Raw genomic sequence first — 21,857 nt, 5'->3', positions numbered from 1 at the left:
CTTAAGGTTCATTGAAAGTATAGGCAATACCAACTTATGGACCCTATTTAGAAGGAAATATGATTAAGAGACATTTCTGCTCTAAAGGAAAGATAATTGGTGATAAGTTAGAACTAATCTATTTTTTATTGTGTTGTCTAATGAACACTTAGGCAAGAGGTGGTTTTAAGTATTTTTATGATATTCATAAATGCTTACTCAGACTATGAATATATTTATTTGATGCACCGTAAGTCTGAATGCTTTGAATAATTTCAGAATTTTAAATCTTGATACAGAGAAGCACCATGAAAATATATTAAATTACTACGATATGATCGTAGGTAACTAGCACTTCTCCACAAAGTTCATTAGTTACTTATCAAAATAGAAGATTATATCTCAATTATCTACACTGGATACTCCATAATAGAGTGGTGTAGTAGAGAGAAGAAATATGACTCTTATGGAGATGTATAGATTAATGGTGAGTTATTTCGATTTATTTCTTTTTCATTATGAATATGCCTTAGAAACTGCAATTACATTCTAATTTTAGTTCTTTCTAAAGTTAGTATCTTGGACCCCATAGAACTGTGGACTTAACGTAAGTTCGGTATGCGGCAAGTTCGGATATGGAACTGTCCAATATATATATATATATATATATATATATATATATATATATACTGAAAGGGAAAACTGGATAAGATGAAATCAAGGACGAATGTATGCACGTTTATTGGATATCCAAAGGAACGAAAGGAGGTTTATTTTATTTTCCTAAAGAAAAGAAGGTAATTGCTAGCACAAATACCATTTCTCTATAATAGGATTATTTAGTAAACTATGTTCCTAGATGTAAACTAGTTTTACAGAAAATAAGCAAAGAAATAATTTGTGAATCATCCAAAATTCAGGTGCTCAAGAACATATAATTTTATATGTCGGAATTGACGTTCCATTGCATTTAAGTATTGGGAGAAACGTTAATAGACAAAATTTACTACCTTCAAGTAGTGGGAGTAATGTTGAGCAGAGAACACTACAGAAAGAAGTCATTAATATTTCAATACCGTAAGGTAATGGAGATAATATCAGTAGTACTTCGTCATAGTGAAAAACTAATAAGGAAAATCATAGCTTGGTATGTACTCCTGGGAGAGTTTCATAACAAAGATCCCTGAAGAGCTTAATACCAAACTAGTTAGTTACGACAAAGCACTACTAGACAAAGATTGCATTTGAAAATAACTTGGCAAGTTCCTTTTAGCAAAAGCTTATTGAGAGAGACTTTTAATAGTCTTGCAAAAGGAAAGCTGTGAAAGTTATAGATGCATGGTTATGAGTCTAAGTGGGAGATTGTTAGGGCATATACTATTAACCATGCATTTAGATATAGTATATTCTAATAATTGTCATGTTTAAAAGTCTAAGTTGGAGATTGTTGGATATATACTATTAACCATGGATTTTGGTTTGGATATAGTATTTATTATGGAACAATTATTTATTCAATTTTAATAAAGTTTTAAATAGATCATATATTCGTTTGTGTCCTTTACTTATATAGTAGATGATTTAGTGTATAGAGTTTAGCTTATACACGGAAGATTAAATCATCGGTTCTTATAAGTATAAAGATCATGTTCACAATCTAATGATAGAATTGGACAAATCGTCAAGAATGATTGTAGCACAAGATTAAATATAATTTATCTTGATTATGGGAATGGTTTAATTCCGGCTTCTTCTGCTAGTACATTTTGTATATATTGAACGGACCAAATAGAGATAAGTATTTTATACTTACTTAATAAAATAAACTCTCTAGCCATTAAATGTACTTATACTCTTAATCTTGATATAATTATTATTAGTTGTGTATATTATTATTGTTTTGATTTATTAAAAGGCGAGATCCTTTTGTGGGTCAATAGGCTTGGTAATTGGATAATAATAATATACATTGGTGAAGTAATAGTTAGTTGATGGAATCCATGTGTCGGTCTAGAGATTGATGATACACCTTTATGAAAGCTTATAAGTTTTCATGTGTAAACCCTGCAGGTGGATTTTATATCCGTCACATGAAATAAGTTAAGCAAAAGTCTAAAGGAAATAATCAATGAATTAAATTGTCAGTAATTTAATTTATTTGATTAGTATCTGAATCTTAACACGGGGAGTTAAATAAGGTTTAATGGAAGAATTTCAAAATTGAACTAAGTAGTGCAGTTCAGAATTTTTAGTGGAATAATTCGTAATTTATTATGGTAGTATTAATTCGGATATTTCAAATTAAGTCTATAATTGGAAGCCTCGTTAATTAAATAATGTGGTCCATGTTGTGCCCGAATAATTAAGAATTAAATGGAATTCTATTTCTTGGTGGAAAAGGAAGACCTACAGGTTTAGGAAAAGGTTTTAAACCCTAAAACATGTGGCTATATAAAGGGGTCTTATTCCATAAGGAGGCTATGGGTTTTATTACACGAATTTCCTGGGAGAAACTCGCCCATACGAGTTTCGCTAATTCCAGGCATTATTCGGGTCACATAGCAGAAGACCGTGGAACTGGAAGATGATCTCGTTGATTGTTTTTACTCATGCTTGAAGGTCTTTTCGCGATCGTCGTCACGTTTCAAGAGATAAGTATCGATTTTATGTTCAATTAAAATCTGTGATTATGTGTTGTCTATATTACATACAAGTGATCCTGACTATTTACTTCTGTTGTTTATACCTGTGTTCCATCATGAAATATATCCAAAATCACATTAAAAGAGATTATCTTAAAAGATTAAAAATTTCTGACATCAATCTGAAACTAAGCTATGAATGGAGGACAATGAAAATAGAAGCTGAAGACTTTGACAGGTGTTGGTGGATACGCCTATGATAAGGGTCGGGTTAGCACCACTCGTCGCCTCTATATAGATTTTCGGAATTTCAAATAGGACTTGACGGAGAAAGTTTTTTGAAACAGATGCACTAGCGTCTAATCGCCTAACTAGACAGGTTGTCACAACTGCCTTTCAAATATGACCTAAAAGGAGAAAGTTTTTCAACTTGCTAATTAATGTTGGCAGCTAAATTCAAGTCTTCGAAACCCCATAACATAAGAAAGTGGAAATCGATATTGACTGTTCTAACTTGTTCCAATCCTCACGACGATGAAATCTTTTCGCATGACGCACAAATATTAAAAGGAAAACTTAAACTTAGATTGAGCGCAAGAACTATGTGAGGACATATATAATCTATTCAAGTTATAGGCATGTTTGGCCAAGCTTCTCAAGATGTCTATTTTATTTTATTTTTTCAAAAGCACTTTTTCATCTAACTTAAGGTGTTTGGTCAAATTTTGTGGGGGAAGTGCTTTTGGGAAGAAGCAGAAGCAGTTTTTGAGAAGCAAAAAAAAGTAGCTTCTTCTCAAAAGCAGAAGCAATTTTGACTTCTTTTTTTACCAAAAATACCCTAAACAAAATATAGTATATACCAAAATAACCGTTAAACCTAATAATTAGGATATTAATGTATAAATATTTCTTATTATTTTTAGGATTGCTTTCTAGTATATAGTGACTTTATGGGTGAATGCTTTTTATATTTGTTGAATGATTTTCAATATATTTAACTTATATTAAAAGAATTAAGTACCTTTAAATTTTACTTAAATAAAATAAAAAAATTTAATTATTGTCTATAATAATAAATTTTTAAGATTATTTATTTACTTATAATATTAAATATTAAGTAAATCTATTCATGTCCTTATTTGTAATTTGATACTTAAGCACTTTCTGAAAAGTTTGACCAAATACAAATTATTGTTCAAAAATGCTTTTCAGAGTGATTAGCCAAACACAAATTATTTCTCTCCAAAAAGTACTTTTTTCAAAACACTTTTAAAAAAAATACTTTTCAAAATAAGCTAGAGAACCAACTTGACCAAACAGGCTATTAGTGTTGGATGCAATAAATTTGAATCGAACAGAATGAATATAGATCATTCATATAGTTGAATCCAGCTTAATTTGGGACTCTTAACGTAGTTGTTGATTGATTGATTTATAACACTACTTCAACAGCTACATAAGGAGGAGAATGCTAAGCAATATAGATATCTATTGTCCGATTATCTTCTTAGATATCCGACAATAATATATGCATATTTTCTAAATGCCTTGTCTTCAGAATTTTATCACTTCTCACTGCAATCCAGAAAGTTTGTCATTGTTTCACTCAAACGGTACAGTGGCAAAGAAAGTTTGGACAACAGGACAAGGCCAAGAATCCTCAGTAGCTGCTAAAGAGGCCATCTAACATGAGGATAGAGTAATATTTACAGACATCTGAATACCATGAAAAGCGTAATCAGAAATCATATTGAAGCGACCAAGTCTTCGGTCTCAGTCGTCTGCTGAGAAAGAGTGCCTCCAATCCACCTCTTGAGCATCTCTAAGGCAACTTTAGGTTGATCCATTGGAACCATGTGTCCAGCATCGTGAACCTGTTATAAGACACCAAAACAGTTAGCTCAAACATCCATCACTAGAAATTGAACAATAACATCGACAAAGAAAGGCACCTTCAGGAAACTCAGAGGCCCATGGCTTTTCAACAATCCAGCTTCAGAACTGTCAACTTCAAAAGGAACATCGGGAGATGCTACAAACTCTTTCTGACCACTCCATTCCATAGCCTGAACCCATCTTGAGTTACCTGGTAAAAGAGAGGCGTTATAATATCCGAAATATTTATGGGAAAAGTTTCCATCATTAGGCTTAGAGTTGAGTCAAAGCTTACCAAGCCAGTTGCAAATAAGATCATATTCTCCAGCATAAACAAGCAACTTTATTCCATCCTCCAGCAAGGTTGGAATGCCAGCCTCAAGATTCCTCATCCAATCAACAAGCATGGCCTGGTACACAGTAGTGCTGCATGAGACAAACTCTATATCCTCAACTCCAAGAGCCTGCTTAACAGAGTGCATATTCAGCAATTTCTCCATGTTTGAGAAGTCATAGCAGAGTGCTCCAACGCATTTCTTTCTGATGTCGTAATGCTGCAGGTGAAAGCTCAATGGATCAGAAATATGGTTAATCAGTCATTTGTTCCAAACTTTGGAAGGCATGCCAATGACAATGTGACCTCTTGAGTAATTTAACATATTCAACATGAAATGATATGGAGTAGCGATTTAGAAGAAATAGATTTCTGGGATCATTTCTACTCTTTCTGAGGCTAGTAACACCTATTTCTCTACGAAGTACAGAATAAGTGTAATAGGCACTAGAATTAGTAGAAAACGGGAAACAGACAGAAAGGGCTGATAACTTACATTGATGTCAGCCCCAGCACGTGCACGAACAGCAGCGAATATAGAATTGCAAACAAAATAGGCAGCCAAGCAAGAGATTTTCCCATCAGTACCTAAAAGAATAAAAAAGACAGAGAAACTGAGAAGCAAAACAAAGTACAGAGAATTGATTTGCTGTGGTCAAAGAACATCCATTTACTTCATCAGCTCCTTCCCCTTTTCTTTTTTACCCAGGGAAAGCCCGAATGAGTCAAATGATATGGAGGAAAGAAAGATAGTAAACAGTAAATTAAATAATGTACCACAAAGGTTTATTGCAACTTCACAAACTGGAAGTATTTTGTTGATACGATCATGATCAGACTTCGAAATTAATCCCATGTCCAATGCATAGTCAGTATACGCAGCGTATTGTATTTTGGGATCTGTAAGCCCATTCCCAATGGCAAATCCCTGTTCAAATACTTTCAATGAAGTAAAGACACATGATTAAGGAAATAAGAATTCAATAACTGGGAAAATGAGGTACCTTTAAGTTTATATGTATTCCTTCTTTAGCCTTGTTTCCCTTGTGTACTCTAGCAGCAAAAGCAGGAATATAGTGCCCAGCATATGATTCTCCAGTTATGTAGAAGTCATTCTTTACAAGCTCAGGATGCTCCTCAAAGAAAGCCTACACCATGATTAATGATCATACCAACACAAACAAGTCAGGATCATATTATCTCTGTTACGCATCAATTTAGAAAAATGCTATCTGTGTCACATAGAAGAACGAATCTGAAATAGCCAATGTGTCACAAATGCTCAAGAGAATTCATACCACATTCGGCCTTCAGAATTTGCAAAGCAGAAAAATACAACAATAAAAGCTACATATAACAATATTTCCAACTAGAAATCTGTTGAAAAATTCATGTTCCGAATAGGTAATGTATAGTCTTAAGGCGGCTAAGCCAAGTTCTGCTAAATATTCTGGTTTAAAAGCTGTTATACATGCTAACAAAATGCATCATGAGGTAAATAACTGACCAACAAGTTACCCAGCCAAAATTCAGGGATCAGCTGCAGTTTGTAGTAAAAAACAGGAAAACCAGCCCATGAAGAAGGGTACTGAATACTGCAAAAAGGTTGAGGGATAGGGTTTTCTAGCAATGTGACCACATTTTTTGCCCCTAAAGCATTTGGCAGATAAATGGAGTCAAAATATTTTAACGCCTCCATTTTTGTTGGGATCAGAACCCAGGCATCAACCAACTATCATTTCATAAGCACAATATAAGACTCAAGTCCTAGTATATGACATCTCTCCAATTATCTATATGGTAAAAGTATTAAGTGACCATGTTTCTTTTGACAAGAGTGGGTTGCTCTAGTAGTGAGCACCCTCCACTTCCAACCAAGAGGTTGTGAGTTCGAGTCAACCCAAGAGCAAGGTGGGGAGTTCTTGGAGGGAGGGAGCCGAGGGTCTATCGGAAACAACCTCTCTACCCCATGGTAGGGGTAAGGTCTGTGTACACACTACCCTCTCTTGACCCCACTAGTGGGATTATACTGGGTTGTTGTTGTTGTTATTGTTTCTGTAAGGCTCGAGTTCTAGCATTAGAAATCAGCCTTTTGAGCTCCTGTAGACCTATTGTACTGTACCCCGTCTTTGTATCACATGTACACAGGTGATCAACAAACAGACGAGAGAACTGACAAGCAAACCGCACTCTGAGAGTCCGAGCAATTACTTGAAAGGGATCCCAGACAACCCTTACTAGTACCAGTACTTTAATTTGTCACCACTCACCAGGTGGCCAATTCTAGACAGGTCAGCAAGGTGATAAACAGAGGTGTCTTAATCATCACAATATCATCCCGCACACAGGAGTGGGGATCAGCAAACACTTCTTTTATAACTGAGAAACTATTGTTTCCAGCATTGAAACTTTGGATAATGAGCCTGCCCCTGTACCTTTCTTCAATTTTTTTCAGAACAGGATTCAAACTACTACCACACATCCCATGTTCGCAATTGAAACCAAAGCTCTGGGGCACTGGAGATTAGCAAATAGGCTAGGTGATTATAAAGATATCATTCAAGAGTTCTCCTACTAATTCACGGTACTTTCTACAAACCCCTCCCTCCTTCCACAGTTGATCATAATAAGCTTGACTACTGACGTATATGTCAATACCACAGCCTCTGTGAGATAGAAAAGCTTCCATAAAGACTACTTGAAAGGAGACCAAGGGGGTTTAGAAAGTATTTATCATTCTGTAAGCTACTGCAACAATAATGATTTTACTTAACGGAAAGGAATGCCGTAAATGAATTTGTATTCTTGAGGATGTTCACAACCAGGACTGAAGTTGCTTCCACCCCTAGCTACATTCTTTATCTGTATTAAGGAAAAGTTTACCATCCTTTTTTTCCAGGTGAAATGTTTTATTGCCCTTTAGAAGCAGGACAAATTGTCCAGTGCAAGCCTCATGAATAACATACATGAAACTAGGAATTGATAGGTGAAGAAAATATAGGAAACCATCCATATCATTAAGTTTAACAATTGACTCTCTGTCATCATACGACAATGATTACAACGGTTGATTCCAAAGGAATAAATATGGTTCCAAGTTGCTTTAGGGGTTTAATTTCACACAGAACAAACCTGTAGGAAGTCATACAAGTCGTCGCTAACACCTGCTTCACTGTGACGGATGTCATGTCTGTCAGAACTGTAACTAAAGCCAGTACCTGTAGGTTGGTCCACATAGATAAGGTTTGATACCTGCAGAAATAACACGTCAACATCATTTCTTTAGGTTTGGAAAATCTATTAAGGTATTCTAGTGTCCTTGTAGGAGAAAAAGGAAAATCGATAATAAAAATGAAACATCTACTTTACAAGGAACAAATGTGGAACACAAGGCAAACTTGACACTCTAGGAGTCAGCAATAAAAGACCCAAACCACAAAAACCCAAAACTCAAGATCCTATGGAACATAAAGCACTTTCCTCTCTGCATTCTTGAATTGCCGTGCAGGTAATTTTTTTCAGTAATGAGAAAAAAGAACATTAAAACAGGCAGAAGCATGACATGGAATTAGGGAAGTGCAGTATCAGAGGTCTAATGAAAAAAATATGGCTGACATGTTTCCTATGCAAAGCAATAAGATTTCAGTAAAACACAAAGCTCCTTCCGGGAAAAAAAAAATTGCAGTCTGGTTGATGATAACTACATAAATGCTGAAAGTGTAACTATCTAAAGGCTAAAAAGGACATTTCTCCTGACAGATGTATCATGTGCAAGAAAGAAATGGTCCCCACAGATTTTCTTCACATTGATGAAGTATCAATTTGTGCCTGTGAATTGGCATTGCATTCATTTCAGGTTGGTTACTGGTACATCTCGAAGAAGGATAATGGTGAAGCTTGGATTATCAAAGTTTAATCACAAACCAGTATCCTTATACTTATGATTCTTCGATTTTACACAACATTGAACTAGATATAGACATGTTATTAACTGTTTTATCTTGATTTCCTTTTCAAGTAATCTTTTCAAAACTAAAAATGATAATAACAAAGAGGAACATCCACAACGAAAAAGCTTTTTCGCTTATTGGAACTTTACAAATAAATTAGCAGGCTGCAAAACTACTTATCATGAAAACGACTGGATAAAGGACATGCAAAAGATGTTGCCAATGCAAAATCTAATAATCTATACGCCCATGCACCATTATACTCTTAACTTTCATGTACCATTGAGTAAAAGCAAGAGAAAGTCTTATTCTATCGAGCTGAATCATCTACTAAAGAGCAAAGAAGGTAAATTGCTACTATTGCTTAAGCAAAGCTGTGTTTACATACCACAATAAACTGCTGTTAAATAGCATAAACCATTAAGACTATAAGGTGGTCTTAAAGATAGTCAATTACCTTGTCCCACCCATATTCATTCCGCACAAGTGACAAATTATTTGAAATAGAGAAAGGTCCATTTTCATAGAAAAGGGCCAACTCACTGCTGCAACCAGGCCCTCCACTCAACCAGATGACAACAGGATCGTCCTTACTACCGCGTGATTCAAAGAAGAAATAGAACAACCTACAAAATGAAAGATAACACAGTTTCAAGCTAAATAAGAGCCCAACCAACAATAAGAAGAAGCTAGTTGATACATTAGACAGGAAGACGAAGATATAAAGCCTTATTACTCTGGAAATGTATATTTTGGTAAATGCTCATGAAAGACAAATATTTAAATGAAACAATGTTGCAGCATTCCTTTCAATTCTTACAACTGATTTGGAAACTTCTTAAGCGCACTGATTGAGTTAAACAGATAAGTGGTCAAACTGTAACAATCTGATGGTTCCCCACAAAAGCTACATGTAATGACATTTGAAGATAAATAAATCAAGCAGACAGAACATTTCTCCATTAATCAACCAATCAAATAATTCCAAATTAATTGGGTTGACTAAATGAATACTCTTTAACAATTCTGCTATATTTAAATCCAAATTGTTGCAATATTAAATAAATATCCTTTGAATTCATTTCCACACCAGTTACAACCGTTTTATTCGAATTTCCGAAGTGGAAAGTGAATTTGTAGGAGGATAGAGGAGAATGCAGGGGTGCACTGCACGATAGAAGACTACTGAGAACTTGGCTACATTCTGTAGACAACAAAAACCTATTACCCCAGTACACCACAATGCAATGCTGAATCCGACAGTATTTTAACATAAAAGAGAAGAAAAAATTGAAACTATAATTTGGTTGGATGCCTATGATGATGCAAATCGTAACAAGAATCACCAAAAACCAGGAAGTGTATGAAGCAACAAATATGGTACTAGTCTGTTCCAATTTGATAAACTTTCTATTTTTGGGACGTCCGGGAACATTTGACACCAGTTTGCTAGTATCTTCACAATTTTCAAGATACTCTAATTCATTTCTTTGAAAAGAACATAGACATTAGGCCTAACTCAACATCAAAAGCTAGCTCATGAGGTGATTGATTGTTCATTCAATATATAAGGCGACAACAGTCCACTCTCTCCACCAATTTGGGACACTTTAATATTTCCACACGATGAGGCCGTGGACAACTGGAGTGTGGACAGCATAACTTGCGACCCCAACATGGAGAAACACAATGTCGACCTTACCCTACCACAACCTCAAAAACTAGCTCACGAGGTGAGGAACGGAGGATTGCTTGATACCATAGGAGACAACACTCCATTCCCTCAACCAATGTGACACTTCAACATTATGTGTTATTTTTATCGAGTAACCTTTTCTACAGTTATCGAAATATGTTTCTTACAATACTACATCGTACATACTCTAATAATTAAATCAAATCAACATCTTAAATTCCGTGTTCAACTAAACACTACCATAAAAATCGAGACAGAGATTGAAAAAAAAAACTTAACCTAGGGTTTGAAAAGGTACCTAGCAGCATGAGAATGCTTAATCTTATAATAACCGGCATGATGCCCCAAATCTTCAAAGGATATAACACTCGAATTCGTCAAATTAGCGAAATTAAATCGCTTCTCAACGATTCTAGAAGCAGCGGTGGGAAATGGATCCCGATCGACAATGTTATCGGATTCTTTCGGGAACAAATTGAGCTCGTGTATCAACTTCTCAGCTTGCTTCGATGCTAACTTCGAAGATATTGAAACCTTCGCGAATGAATAAGGAGGAGAAAAAACAAGGAGAAGAACAAGAGAGAGAAAAAGGGAAAGTGAAAGCTTCATTTGCGCCATGTTTGGGGGTTGAAGCAAAGTGTGAGGAGAAATAAATATCCCAAATGTTTTTTCGTGCGAGAGAAGATTAGGAGTGAGCTAATGGTCCACGAAGAGTGCGCTTTCCAAGAAGCTGCTACCAACTCTTTTCCAATGTTTGGAAATTACCAAAAGGAAAATGAAAAGAAATGTAAGAAACAACTTAAGTGTCCATCGTGCGTTTGTTTACGTATTCTTGTTTTGAAAATTTTGATTTGGTGAGTTTTCAAAATATATTTTATTTTTAAAAAAATAAAAATTAAAATATAACTTATACTCACAAGTTTTAAAATCTATCACAAATACCTAATAGTACATTCATCAATAACATTCATTATCACAAATCATAGTTTTAAAATAAATAAATTTGATACAAAATTATTATTTTTATAATGAACTACATAATACACTATTAGATAACCGAGACGAATCAGCATGGTTACAAAAGAATAAATTGTGGGTTCTTTTATAAAATATAAAAGTTTTGAAGTATTTTTTTAAAAAATGTTATAGTAATAATATTTTGGGCCATTTGGGATTTGGTTTTGAGTTTTGGGAATTTGACAAAATATGGATAAAATTTATGAACAAATATGTATTTGCCAAAAATAATTTGAAAAATATTTGACAAAATATATGGCCAAACGGGTCCTTAGAGTTTGACCGCCTTTTACTATTGGTAAAGCAGCCACTCAAAAATACTTTTATCTAAACCACAAAAGAACTTTCGGGTGTTCGATTTCGAACATTTTATGAGTGAAATTTCAGCATAATATAGTATAGTCTCAAAAACTCTCTATATGTGTAATCCTAAATACACGGTACTAGACTTTAGAACTTAGTAAAGGTAAAAATTTAACGCACTGTAATGGAGTACAAACCTTCACTGATACAAATCCTAGTGATGATTACTGAGTTCGAATCATTTTCATATTGTTTTACTCAAAAATACCTTGTTTTGAACTCCATGATACTATTCGTTTAGGTTCAAACCTCGGTAATAATTGTTGGGGTTCAAACGTTAAGAGGTTGAAATCCCAATAACGATTACTAGAATTTGATATCCTTTCTTATTATTTCATCCATGAAGGTTTGAACCCAATTATTTTGAACTCAGGGAATCGTTCTTGGATTTTACATTAATATAACAATAACAACAACGTATTCCGTATATTCTCGTAGTGTAAGATATAGGGAAGTAATGTGTCCGCATATTTTATTCCTACAGGGGATAGAGAAGTTGGTTCCGATAGACTCTCGGTTCAAAAAATAATTTTACAACAGTTAAAGGCTCAAAAATTAGGAAATAATAGTGAGACTTCGAACTCTAGTATCAATTGCTAGGTTGTGTTCCGTGTTTTAGTTTGAGGCGAAAAAACGTCAACAATCGGACCAGTGACTATTTTGCCAATACAATTTAAAATATCACTAAACTTTAATAGTCGACTCAAAAAGTGGCTAAACCGGCTAATTTTTCAATCGTTTAAGTGCACATAAGAAATTGATCTTTTAACTATATGATTATTTTTAGTCTTTAGAGATTGACAAAAAATAATATAAAATCAATAAATAAAATATAAGAGATTTGGTGATATTTGTTATGCAGTGGTGAGAATTGAGAAGCGTGGAGACGAAATTATACAGATAGCAAACTGACATAGTAGTAATAGGATGATGCTTTGGGCGTGTGAGAACGTAACTGAAACTGCTTCAGTTAAGAGTTTGCTATTTTTGGAGAATATCACTGCTTTAGTGTTGGTTATGATTTATGAACAGTAAGAATGAAGAACAATAGTGACTTGTTTGGAATTTGGCCTAATGACGTTTTTATTGGGGCACTTTTAATTCTTTAACTATTACTTTGATGGGAAGTGCACAGTTAGCCACTAATTAGAAATGTCTTTACTCTTTAGTCACTATTTAAAATATATTTACTCTTTAGTGAGTGCTTAATAAATTTTTATCCGCTCGGACGAAAATACTTTTGTGCTAGACATGAGTGCTATATAAATATTAAGGACATGGTGTCTTTAACTTCATGAATACAGTGTAAATATTAAGGACAAAGTGTCTTGTATTTGCACCTTCCGTTGTTAAACTTTAGGACATCATGTCTTTAACTTCGTATGTGCAATGTTAATGTTAAGGACACAACGTTCTTAACTTCATGTGTGCAATGTAAATGTTAAGGATATCATGTCCTTAATATTTACACAGCACTCATGAAGAAAAGGTAACAACGTCTTTTCGTAATAATTTTTATAAAGTAATGACTATTTTTACTCAGCATTAAAAATACTGGATAAAAACTAAATATCATGTTAAATAGTGGTTATCCCGTACCATTTATACTACTTTGATCAACATACATACATAGAAGTTAACTAAGGCTCGAGGTGTTACAATTTTTTTTTATAACAAAATTAGTTTTTGGTGTTTGATTACCAGAGTATAAAGCATAATAAGCGACGAAAAAATTATATTTGTGAATAAGATGAGAAAATAATATTCGCTACTTCCACTTGGTTCAAAAGCTACCATGTTTACAAAATCTCGAACCAAGCTATAACTGAACTACCAACATACGAATATTTGCCTTTTGAGATTCAAATAAAGTAAATTTTCTTTCGTTATTTAAAGGCCAAATAAGTATGTAGGCCCTCAAACTTGCCTCTTTTTTTTTGTCACTTGAACACTTAAACATAGGGTTGTTCTTATCCGGCACTCCAACTAAATTTGTTTGTGCCAATTAAACACCTAAACATAGGGTTGTTCCTATCAGACACTCCAACTAAATCACATATGTACCAATTAAACACTGTCAAGGGAAAGGGTGCACTCCAACTAAATTTGTTTGTGCCAATTAAACACCTAAATATAGGGTTATTCCTATCAGACATTCCAACTAAATTACATCTATGCCAATTAAATACTGTCAAGGGAAATGGTACATGAACATGAGAAAAACTTGTTGATTTATTATTAATATTATTTTTATTATTATTATTATTATACTTCATATTATGATTGTTTTATATATCCTAATATATTATTTCTATTAAATTGAGACTACCGGAATACTAGCAAAATAAAAGTATTAAGTACTGTCATTCCAAAACGTGGATTCCAACAAGAAGTCGAAACTCAATAAAGTAACATTCCATATTTTTTTCCGAATGAGTAAATATATAATTACTTTATTCAACAAACATAGCAAAAGCAACCCAAATAATAATCATCATAATTACATTCTCCACGAAGAGAATGTTCCAAGTTTATGCACTTGTCTTCACACTCCTCCTCCCTGCCTAAGCAAGACCCGTGAAATGTGCCACTCCATCTTTTGCAACTAGGGTGTAAATAATATTTAAAAATAGATTAAATCGATCGAATCGTACCGCATTAAATTGATTTTTAGGTTTTTTTAAAAAAAATTATAGGTTTTTATATAAATATATAACTGTACCAATAAATAAGGTAGGTTATTTATTTTACAAAAATAAACCAAAAAAATATCGAACCGTACCGAATAAATTTTACATGTACAAAATATATTTATATAGTAAGTTTAAAAATAATAAAGTATTAAATTTTTCTTTGGACCTTGAAATTATGAAAATGGTTACAAGTCAATGAGTAATTTAACTCATAATATTAATTCCTAAAACCTATTATGCTACTTAAACTAAGTTATTTCCAACCTCTTCAGTAGCAAGACACAAAGTATTTTAGTGATTATGAGTAGCAAACTACAATATATCGAATATGTTTCCTTTCATATAATTTAGATTTATCTTTTTGAATATTTAATCTTCTATAAACTTTATTCTTGAGTCTCAACTTGGTTAATATCTTTTCACTCGTGTAATTTATATTTTCTTTATCTTTGCTTGATTTCTTTTACGTTACCGTAGAATAGTTGATGAATCTTTATTCTGGCCATCATTTATATTTTTTTAATTCATCACCCTTTAAACAGTAAAATGTCTAGAGAGTTTTACTAAGTCCTATAAAAGAGCATATGTTATTGTATTCTAGTTCTACTCGTAATAGCTTTTACATGACATTTTAAAAAAAATCAAAAATTAATCGAACCGTACCGATACCGAAGAGAAACCGACATGATTGAGACGATTTTGAAAAGTTTAATTTTGATTATATATAATAGAAAAATCAAAAAATTGATATGATACAAAGATTATAAAATAACCGGTTGAACCCAACCATTGACACCCCTGTTTGAAGCTATGAGCGGCTGCTTCCACAATTGTCATCTCTGCACAAATCAAATCATTAGGAGTAATAATAAGTTGTTTTAGGAATCATTCTTCGTATGTCTCAATTAGTTTTTTTTTTGTGGCTAAGAAGACGGGATTATGGGTGTGTTTGGTACGAAGGAAAATATTTTTCGAAAAATATTTTTCAATTTTCTCATATTTGGTTGTTTTCAATGTTTTGAAAAATATTTTCCTCGTGAACTGTTTTCCCTATCAAGAGAAAGGAAAATATTTTTCAAAACTCTTTTTCAATCACCCTCTCATTCCCCATCCCCACCAACCCATTACATCTCTCACCCTCACCCTAAATAGAAATATTATTAATAGTACTTTCTTTTCATGTTATAAATTGAATATTTTTTTTTCATTTCAACAAATGAGTATTTTCTTTCATTTCAACAAAATGAGTACTTTATTTTCATGTTGTAAAAATAGTACTTTCGTTTTCAACCAAAAAAAAAGAGTTTTTTTAGTTATGGAGCTCAAATTTCAACGTTGTTTTTGAGTAAAAAAAGTAAAGCAACACATTAGTTCCTTTGGGTTTATGCGAATTTTTACTCTCTAACCAAACACTAAAAAATATTTTCCAGAAAAAAAGTTTTCACTCCCCAACCAAACAAGAGAAAATAAGTAATTTTTTCATGAAAACATTTTCCTTCGCACCAGACCCACCCTATATATTTTGACATTCTGTCATGGTATGTTTTGTAAACTTTGTAAAGCAACAATTATAATAACTATGTACATCTTAATCTCAAGCAAATTAAAATCTGCACTAACTATATGTGTCGTTCCATTTGGACTTATCTCAGACTAGGTTGTAAACTATATAGTAACAAGCTTCATAGTTTTATTTTTCGTTATAATTTTGACGAAATACAAACAAACAGAGGTAGGACTTAGGAGAGCACTACATTCTTTCCTTTTTTTTTCTTTTTTTTTCTTTTTTTTTTTTTTGTGTTTGCACATTTATAGGAGGATAACAATTAATAGCTGTTAATTGATCCCTTTTTATGTTTTTTTTTTGGCTATGGATCCTAAATGCTAACGACTGATTGCTTTGAAGACAACGAAGGAAAATTGGTTCCTTGGAATATACTTGGTCGAGGTAGTCCGTAGTCGGCACAAAGTCACAAATTAAACCACAGGCCTTATATATTAATACATATACACACACAGAAAACTATATGCCAAAATAATAATAATACTAATATATATCGGTTTGGAAAGTATGAAATAATTAAACATGAGCACCCTTAATTAGTAGTAACTGAGCACTCTTAGTCAGTGATGAAAGCAGGATTTTCGCCAAGTGAATTCAAAAAATAGAAAAAAAGTAAAAACTCAAAAAAATTAAGGGGATTCAACATCTTATATGTGCACATTAAATTAACCTAATATACACAGTGCAATTTTCGGGTGAAAGAGGTTCAGCTGAACCTCTTCCGTCCACCTAACTCCGCCCCTGCTCTTAATATCATCCGGCCATCTCGACCAAAGACAAAGAGCGTACATCCAATTTTTCTTAGTAGCCTTCAATTTATTTGTCGTTTAATATTTTGGAACTTACCACCAAATTAACAAATGGACCAATTGATAATTATTCTTAGTTCCTATATATGTGCAAGCAATGAATACCATAAATCACAGAACTGCTTTATTCGAGCAACTTTCATATGGCTAAATCTCAATTTTTTTCCCTTCTGCTTTTCTGTTTCCTCCTCCTTGCATCAAAAGGTGTATAAAGAATCATCCTTTTACCCCTCATTGTCCTCATCATCTTTATTATATTCTCTTCTTTTTAAAAAAAATAATTATTTAGTACACAGAAGTCACTAGTCCGATCGACTAATTCGAATTCATGTTGTGTGACCTATCAAAGAGGGAAGAGAATTTTTTTTATTCTCATGGCTCAAACCACAGACCTCTTATTAAGGACGTAGGGATTATCCATCCCACCACAATCTTTGGTGGTATTATTGTTGCTTTATATTGTTGTACATGCGGTGGAATGTGAAGTTATTTAGATATTATTATTAAACCCATTGCGCTTCTAAAATTAAAGGATTCAATATATATAGAGAGAGATATTTTGTATCAAAGATATTGCGTTCAGTTGCTTAAACTCGTAGCTAGAAACATACATAAAATGATTAGGGTTCATCATGAATGGACTAGTTTTATGATGGTTGTCAGCCTATCGTAACTCTTCTTTTAGCATATCGTAACTCTTCTTTTTATCTGGGATTGAGATGGCAACATGAGCAACCTCAAACAAGAACATATATAAAATGAATAAAAGAACTTATTAAATATGTGAATCTTGATTTTGTGCAGAGATAACAAGTGTGGAAGCTCAAGCCTGCAAAAGATACAGTGGTACATTTGGAGGGGCTTGCTTTTTGGTCAGGTTTGGTGAGTGTCAAAACAAATGCACCAAATTAGAGGGAGCTCTACGTGGAGAATGTGAAGGGTACAAGTGCTATTGCTACTTTTGCTGAATGAGTAATTATACGAGAGAATGATATTGTATGGCCGCTCTTAAAATAATAGTCGAAAAAATGTTTATTTTTTGTATATGTATACATTTTGTATGTTATATACAAAAATTATATAATTTTTCAGCTACTGAATATAAATAATTTCTTGCGCGGACTAAAAGTGAAAAAAAGTAGTTTAGCCAAAAATAATAAAGAAAGCAGTTCAACCTCTTGTTGATGAGTAAGTGAAAAAATTAAAGTTGTGGAATGACAGAAAATAAGTTTATGGGCAACTTGTTTTTTATGTCTTTCTTTATGCATATTAACCACATCTATCTGGTATTGAAAACCTACTAACAGGACGTAAGATCAATTTAAGGAGGAAGCGTTCCTTAGTAGGAATTTCTCTATTTCCAGAATAATTAGCAAGCACTTTTTCCATGTCAACTAAATCATCGCGCCACAAACATGGTCAACAGTCAGTTGCTTTTGTTAAGAGAACAACAAAACTTGATAAGCTACACCCAAAAATAGCTTATTAAGAATCTGTTTCAAAGATTCAGTACTTATGGTGTGATACATTAATGTTTGATACAACATGATTCAGAGGACTCTCCAGAGTATCGTCCACCTGTTAATGATCTACACAAATGGTACAACACAAAATGGAAGTTCTACAAAGATCAATGACTAGAAGAATTTGCTAAAAGAAGTTGAATGTCACGCTAAATATCTTAGGGGTCAAATTACTGTCGAAGGTGCACAAGTATTTTCCGATGTCTGCACAATAATCTGCATGAGATACCTGGATGAAATCGTCTTCTAAATTATCTTAGTCGAAAAGCCCCTCATCATGCCAGATATCAACTAAAAAATCTACCATTTCCTGTGAAAACCAGAAACTAATCCAATTAATACTAGCACTAGCCAAATGGCCGTCATTCTTGTAAACAGCAAAAGAGCAGACTTCAGATAGAATAATACTATATGTAAAAGGAAGTGATGTACAATTTCCAGATTGCTTACAGTTAAAGGAATTGGCTCGGAGAAAGGTTCAGTTGTAGAGAGCAACTCTTCATAGGTTGTTGACCAACTGCATGAGTAATTCGTGGAGTTTCAGTCTAAATGGTAGTAAGAAATAAGAACAGTAATGAAAGATTTGACCCAAGTCAAAGACGGAACATGTTTTCTTCGCTTATTGCCTCACTATGTTGCATACAATAAACCCAATATAGCCCGCCCTTCCGCGCATAGCGGGAGCTTAGTGCACCGCACTGCCATTTATTGTCACGCTACCGAGAGTACTAGATCGTCACTACCAAAGTACTGATAACTCCAGCTCTCATCCGAGCATGAAACAAGAATGCGGACTCTCTGTATATTGTGGGTGCAAACAAGAATTACCTTATAATTGGATCCTTGGGCACCCGTTCTGACCTCATTGATAGATCTCCAACCCATTTTCTTCTGTTCTCGTGCCATGCAATAGCAGCTGCACCATTTAATAGCTATACCATATTAGTAACACAAGAAAAATCAGAATGTCTAAACTCATAAATTTTGGATCAGCTTTTTTTCCTGGGATCACCAAGAATAGAAAATCTGTGTTTATGTAAAAGAAGGTTACAGCCACCTCAGCTTGCAGGTTGCTCATTTTTATTGAGTGCATTAAGGTAACTCCTCTAGCGAATAGAGTTTCTCCGCTGAAGTATATCCTCTTCCCTAAATCCAGGGACATCAAACTGGGGGAAGCTGGCTAACGAGAGGAATCATTTCTTTCAATGTAAAGAACAAGAAGGCTGAAGATTACTGTGCGATAGTTGATATCAGCACAGCGGTATAGTTACAGTCAACAGAAAAATGAATCTAGTCTAGATTGTTTCCTTAAAGTCCTCCTCAGCCGTAGAATAAACAGAGCATGTTCACCAACAAGTGAAACTCCTTAACTAAAACAAAAAATTTGCCTCGATCAGTTGAAGAGATTTGTTTCTAAATTCTCAAAAGGGTCAGAGAACAAACCGTGATTGACAAATAAAGGAGGGCTTTTGTTATTTTCTGGAGGCTTCTTTGTTTCTCTTGTAGATGTATATCTTTCTACGGGCAGCTTCTCAATATAACACGAATTTCCAGTATCTACTTCCATGACCCTCGGAACTGAAAAACCATTCCCTTCCAGATGATTACAAAGCAATTGCTGACCTGCTCATTTATTAAAAGGCCTCTTTGAATAAATCATACTGTAAAAAAATAATAATAATTCTTGCTGCAGCAGTGAAATATAGAATATACCAAGTAAAAGCAGAAAATAACTAGTAATGAAATGTTAAGAGACCATGTAAAGCAGCTATACTCTTTCTGCCCATACATTTTGCTTTTAGGTAGAAAACATTAAATTATTATAGTGTAACATCATGCCTTGAATGCCAGTAATTTTGTGCGACCTGATGTTAACCTTAAACTTATCGACAAACATAGTCTTAGGTCGTTCCTGTTTATTCTTTTGTAAAGCTGAAATATAGAAGCAAATGCTACCTAAACTCATTTTATAGTTAAATTGCTTTGATCTCTGGTACTTAATTGAAGAACACCAGATGTCATCCAGAGGTGCGTTCAGAATTAAACTCAAGCTTATTTTGAGAAAGAAAAAACACTTCATTCGAAAGAACAGCTGAAATTTCTTAAGTAATTCCCAACAGCTGCTGAGATGCAGTAACATTTTCATTTGTGCTAATTTAATTTCTATATCTTGATTAAAAAGTATCAATGCTAATTGCAATTGGTTGTTCAGGTCCCTCAATGTCAACAAGCATCAAAATTTAGCTTTTAGTTCTACATCCAAGAGAATAAATGGAGGAAAAAGGGAGAACACCATAGCTATGCCATAAAATAGAAAGGATTAAGAATATTATATATTTCAAGAGCTAGACTAGTTGGCGATACAAGCAAGAATAGTCTCAACAAAAAAAGTTGATGGAATTGGACCTTAAAAATGATTACGCAAGCCGCTAATTAGGTGTAGTTAGAAAGATACAGATAAAAGAATTAATTGAGTGTCTGATCAATTAAGCCTTGCAGGATATAGAGCCATTTGTTCCACGTAATGGGAGTCTTCATCTAAATCTTTCATATCCCACCCCATTAGTGCATTTATTTATTTTTTATTATTTTTTACTCTTTTACAAGCACTTATTTGCTCTTATTTATTAATTTTGAATAAAAAAGAGACGATACACTTTTAGATGCTGAGAAAACAGCCGTTTCACTTATCCAGTGTTCAAAATTAGAGTCAACATCTTAACAATCAGATATGTGTGCAGATCCAGACATCTTAATCTTGAAAAAAGTAAAACAAACACGGCCTAAGCTCTGCCACTGGCAACAAGATCTAATATACCATCTTTTCCAACATTAACGACAAGCTATACTAGACTACAAATAAATCAGATTCGGCTGCCAAAAACTATTTTTCAATAACTCTACAGCAAAAAAAACCAATTCTACTTCCCATTCAGCTGCCAAAAACTAATTTTTTTTCTTCTTAACTTGAAAATCTTGATAGACAAGTCAAGCCCTGAATATCTCAGCAATTTAGTGTGTACCCAATTTATCATACATTGAAGTTTTAAAACTTAAGCAATTAAGAAATCCAATAACTATTTCAATCAAACACAAAACCCAGTTAAACCCATAACTCTTTTAACATTTAAAAGCAAACGGCATCATCTGAACAATTATAGATCAATGCAACATACCATGTGCATGCAAGATTAACCAAATATAACAATATATATATATATATATATATATATATATATATATATATAAACAAAAACAAAAAAAAAATAATAATTAAAAATGCAAGAAAGAAAAAGGAAAACAATAAAAATAAAGAAAGGAAAAAAGAAAGGAGAATGATAAGTAAAGAGTACCTTTTTACTGTGAAGACAACCAAGAGAAAAGGAAGGAAAGAAAGAAAGAAAGTAGGAGG

The 21,857-nt window shown here is 33.5% G+C and overlaps 2 protein-coding genes and 1 long non-coding RNA gene across 3 annotated transcripts; 1 reads left to right on the top strand and 2 right to left on the bottom strand.

Annotated features, from left to right (window-relative positions):
* Positions 1–4,169: 4,169 nt before the first annotated feature.
* On the bottom strand, positions 4,170–11,195 carry LOC104109784 (serine carboxypeptidase-like). The gene is made up of 9 exons (XM_009619144.4): positions 10,775–11,195; positions 9,238–9,406; positions 7,963–8,082; positions 5,835–5,978; positions 5,608–5,758; positions 5,327–5,418; positions 4,792–5,050; positions 4,574–4,707; positions 4,170–4,495 (listed from the first exon to the last, which is right to left on the bottom strand). Exons 1-9 carry the CDS (start codon positions 11,092–11,094, stop codon positions 4,367–4,369), a joined length of 1,518 nt encoding a protein of 505 aa, XP_009617439.1. The 5' UTR covers positions 11,095–11,195; the 3' UTR covers positions 4,170–4,366.
* Positions 11,196–17,034: 5,839 nt separating this feature from the next.
* On the top strand, positions 17,035–18,180 carry LOC138891650 (uncharacterized). Its single transcript, XR_011408013.1, has 2 exons — positions 17,035–17,126; positions 17,727–18,180. It is a non-coding gene; the product is annotated as an uncharacterized lncRNA (long non-coding RNA).
* Positions 18,181–18,379: 199 nt separating this feature from the next.
* LOC104109785 (uncharacterized) lies at positions 18,380–21,857 on the bottom strand. Its single transcript, XM_009619145.4, has 5 exons — positions 21,799–21,857; positions 19,889–20,068; positions 19,274–19,361; positions 18,896–18,962; positions 18,380–18,755 (listed from the first exon to the last, which is right to left on the bottom strand). The coding sequence occupies exons 2-5, from the start codon at positions 20,010–20,012 to the stop codon at positions 18,702–18,704; spliced, it is 333 nt and encodes a 110-aa protein (XP_009617440.1). The 5' UTR covers positions 20,013–20,068; positions 21,799–21,857; the 3' UTR covers positions 18,380–18,701.

The sequence above is a fragment of the Nicotiana tomentosiformis genome, chromosome 5 (assembly GCF_000390325.3).
Source record: "Nicotiana tomentosiformis chromosome 5, ASM39032v3, whole genome shotgun sequence".
In the NCBI taxonomy this organism is placed as follows: Eukaryota; Viridiplantae; Streptophyta; class Magnoliopsida; order Solanales; family Solanaceae; genus Nicotiana; species Nicotiana tomentosiformis.
The sequence above is the reverse complement of the archived record's forward strand: the minus strand, read 5'-3'. Positions and strand labels throughout refer to the sequence as shown.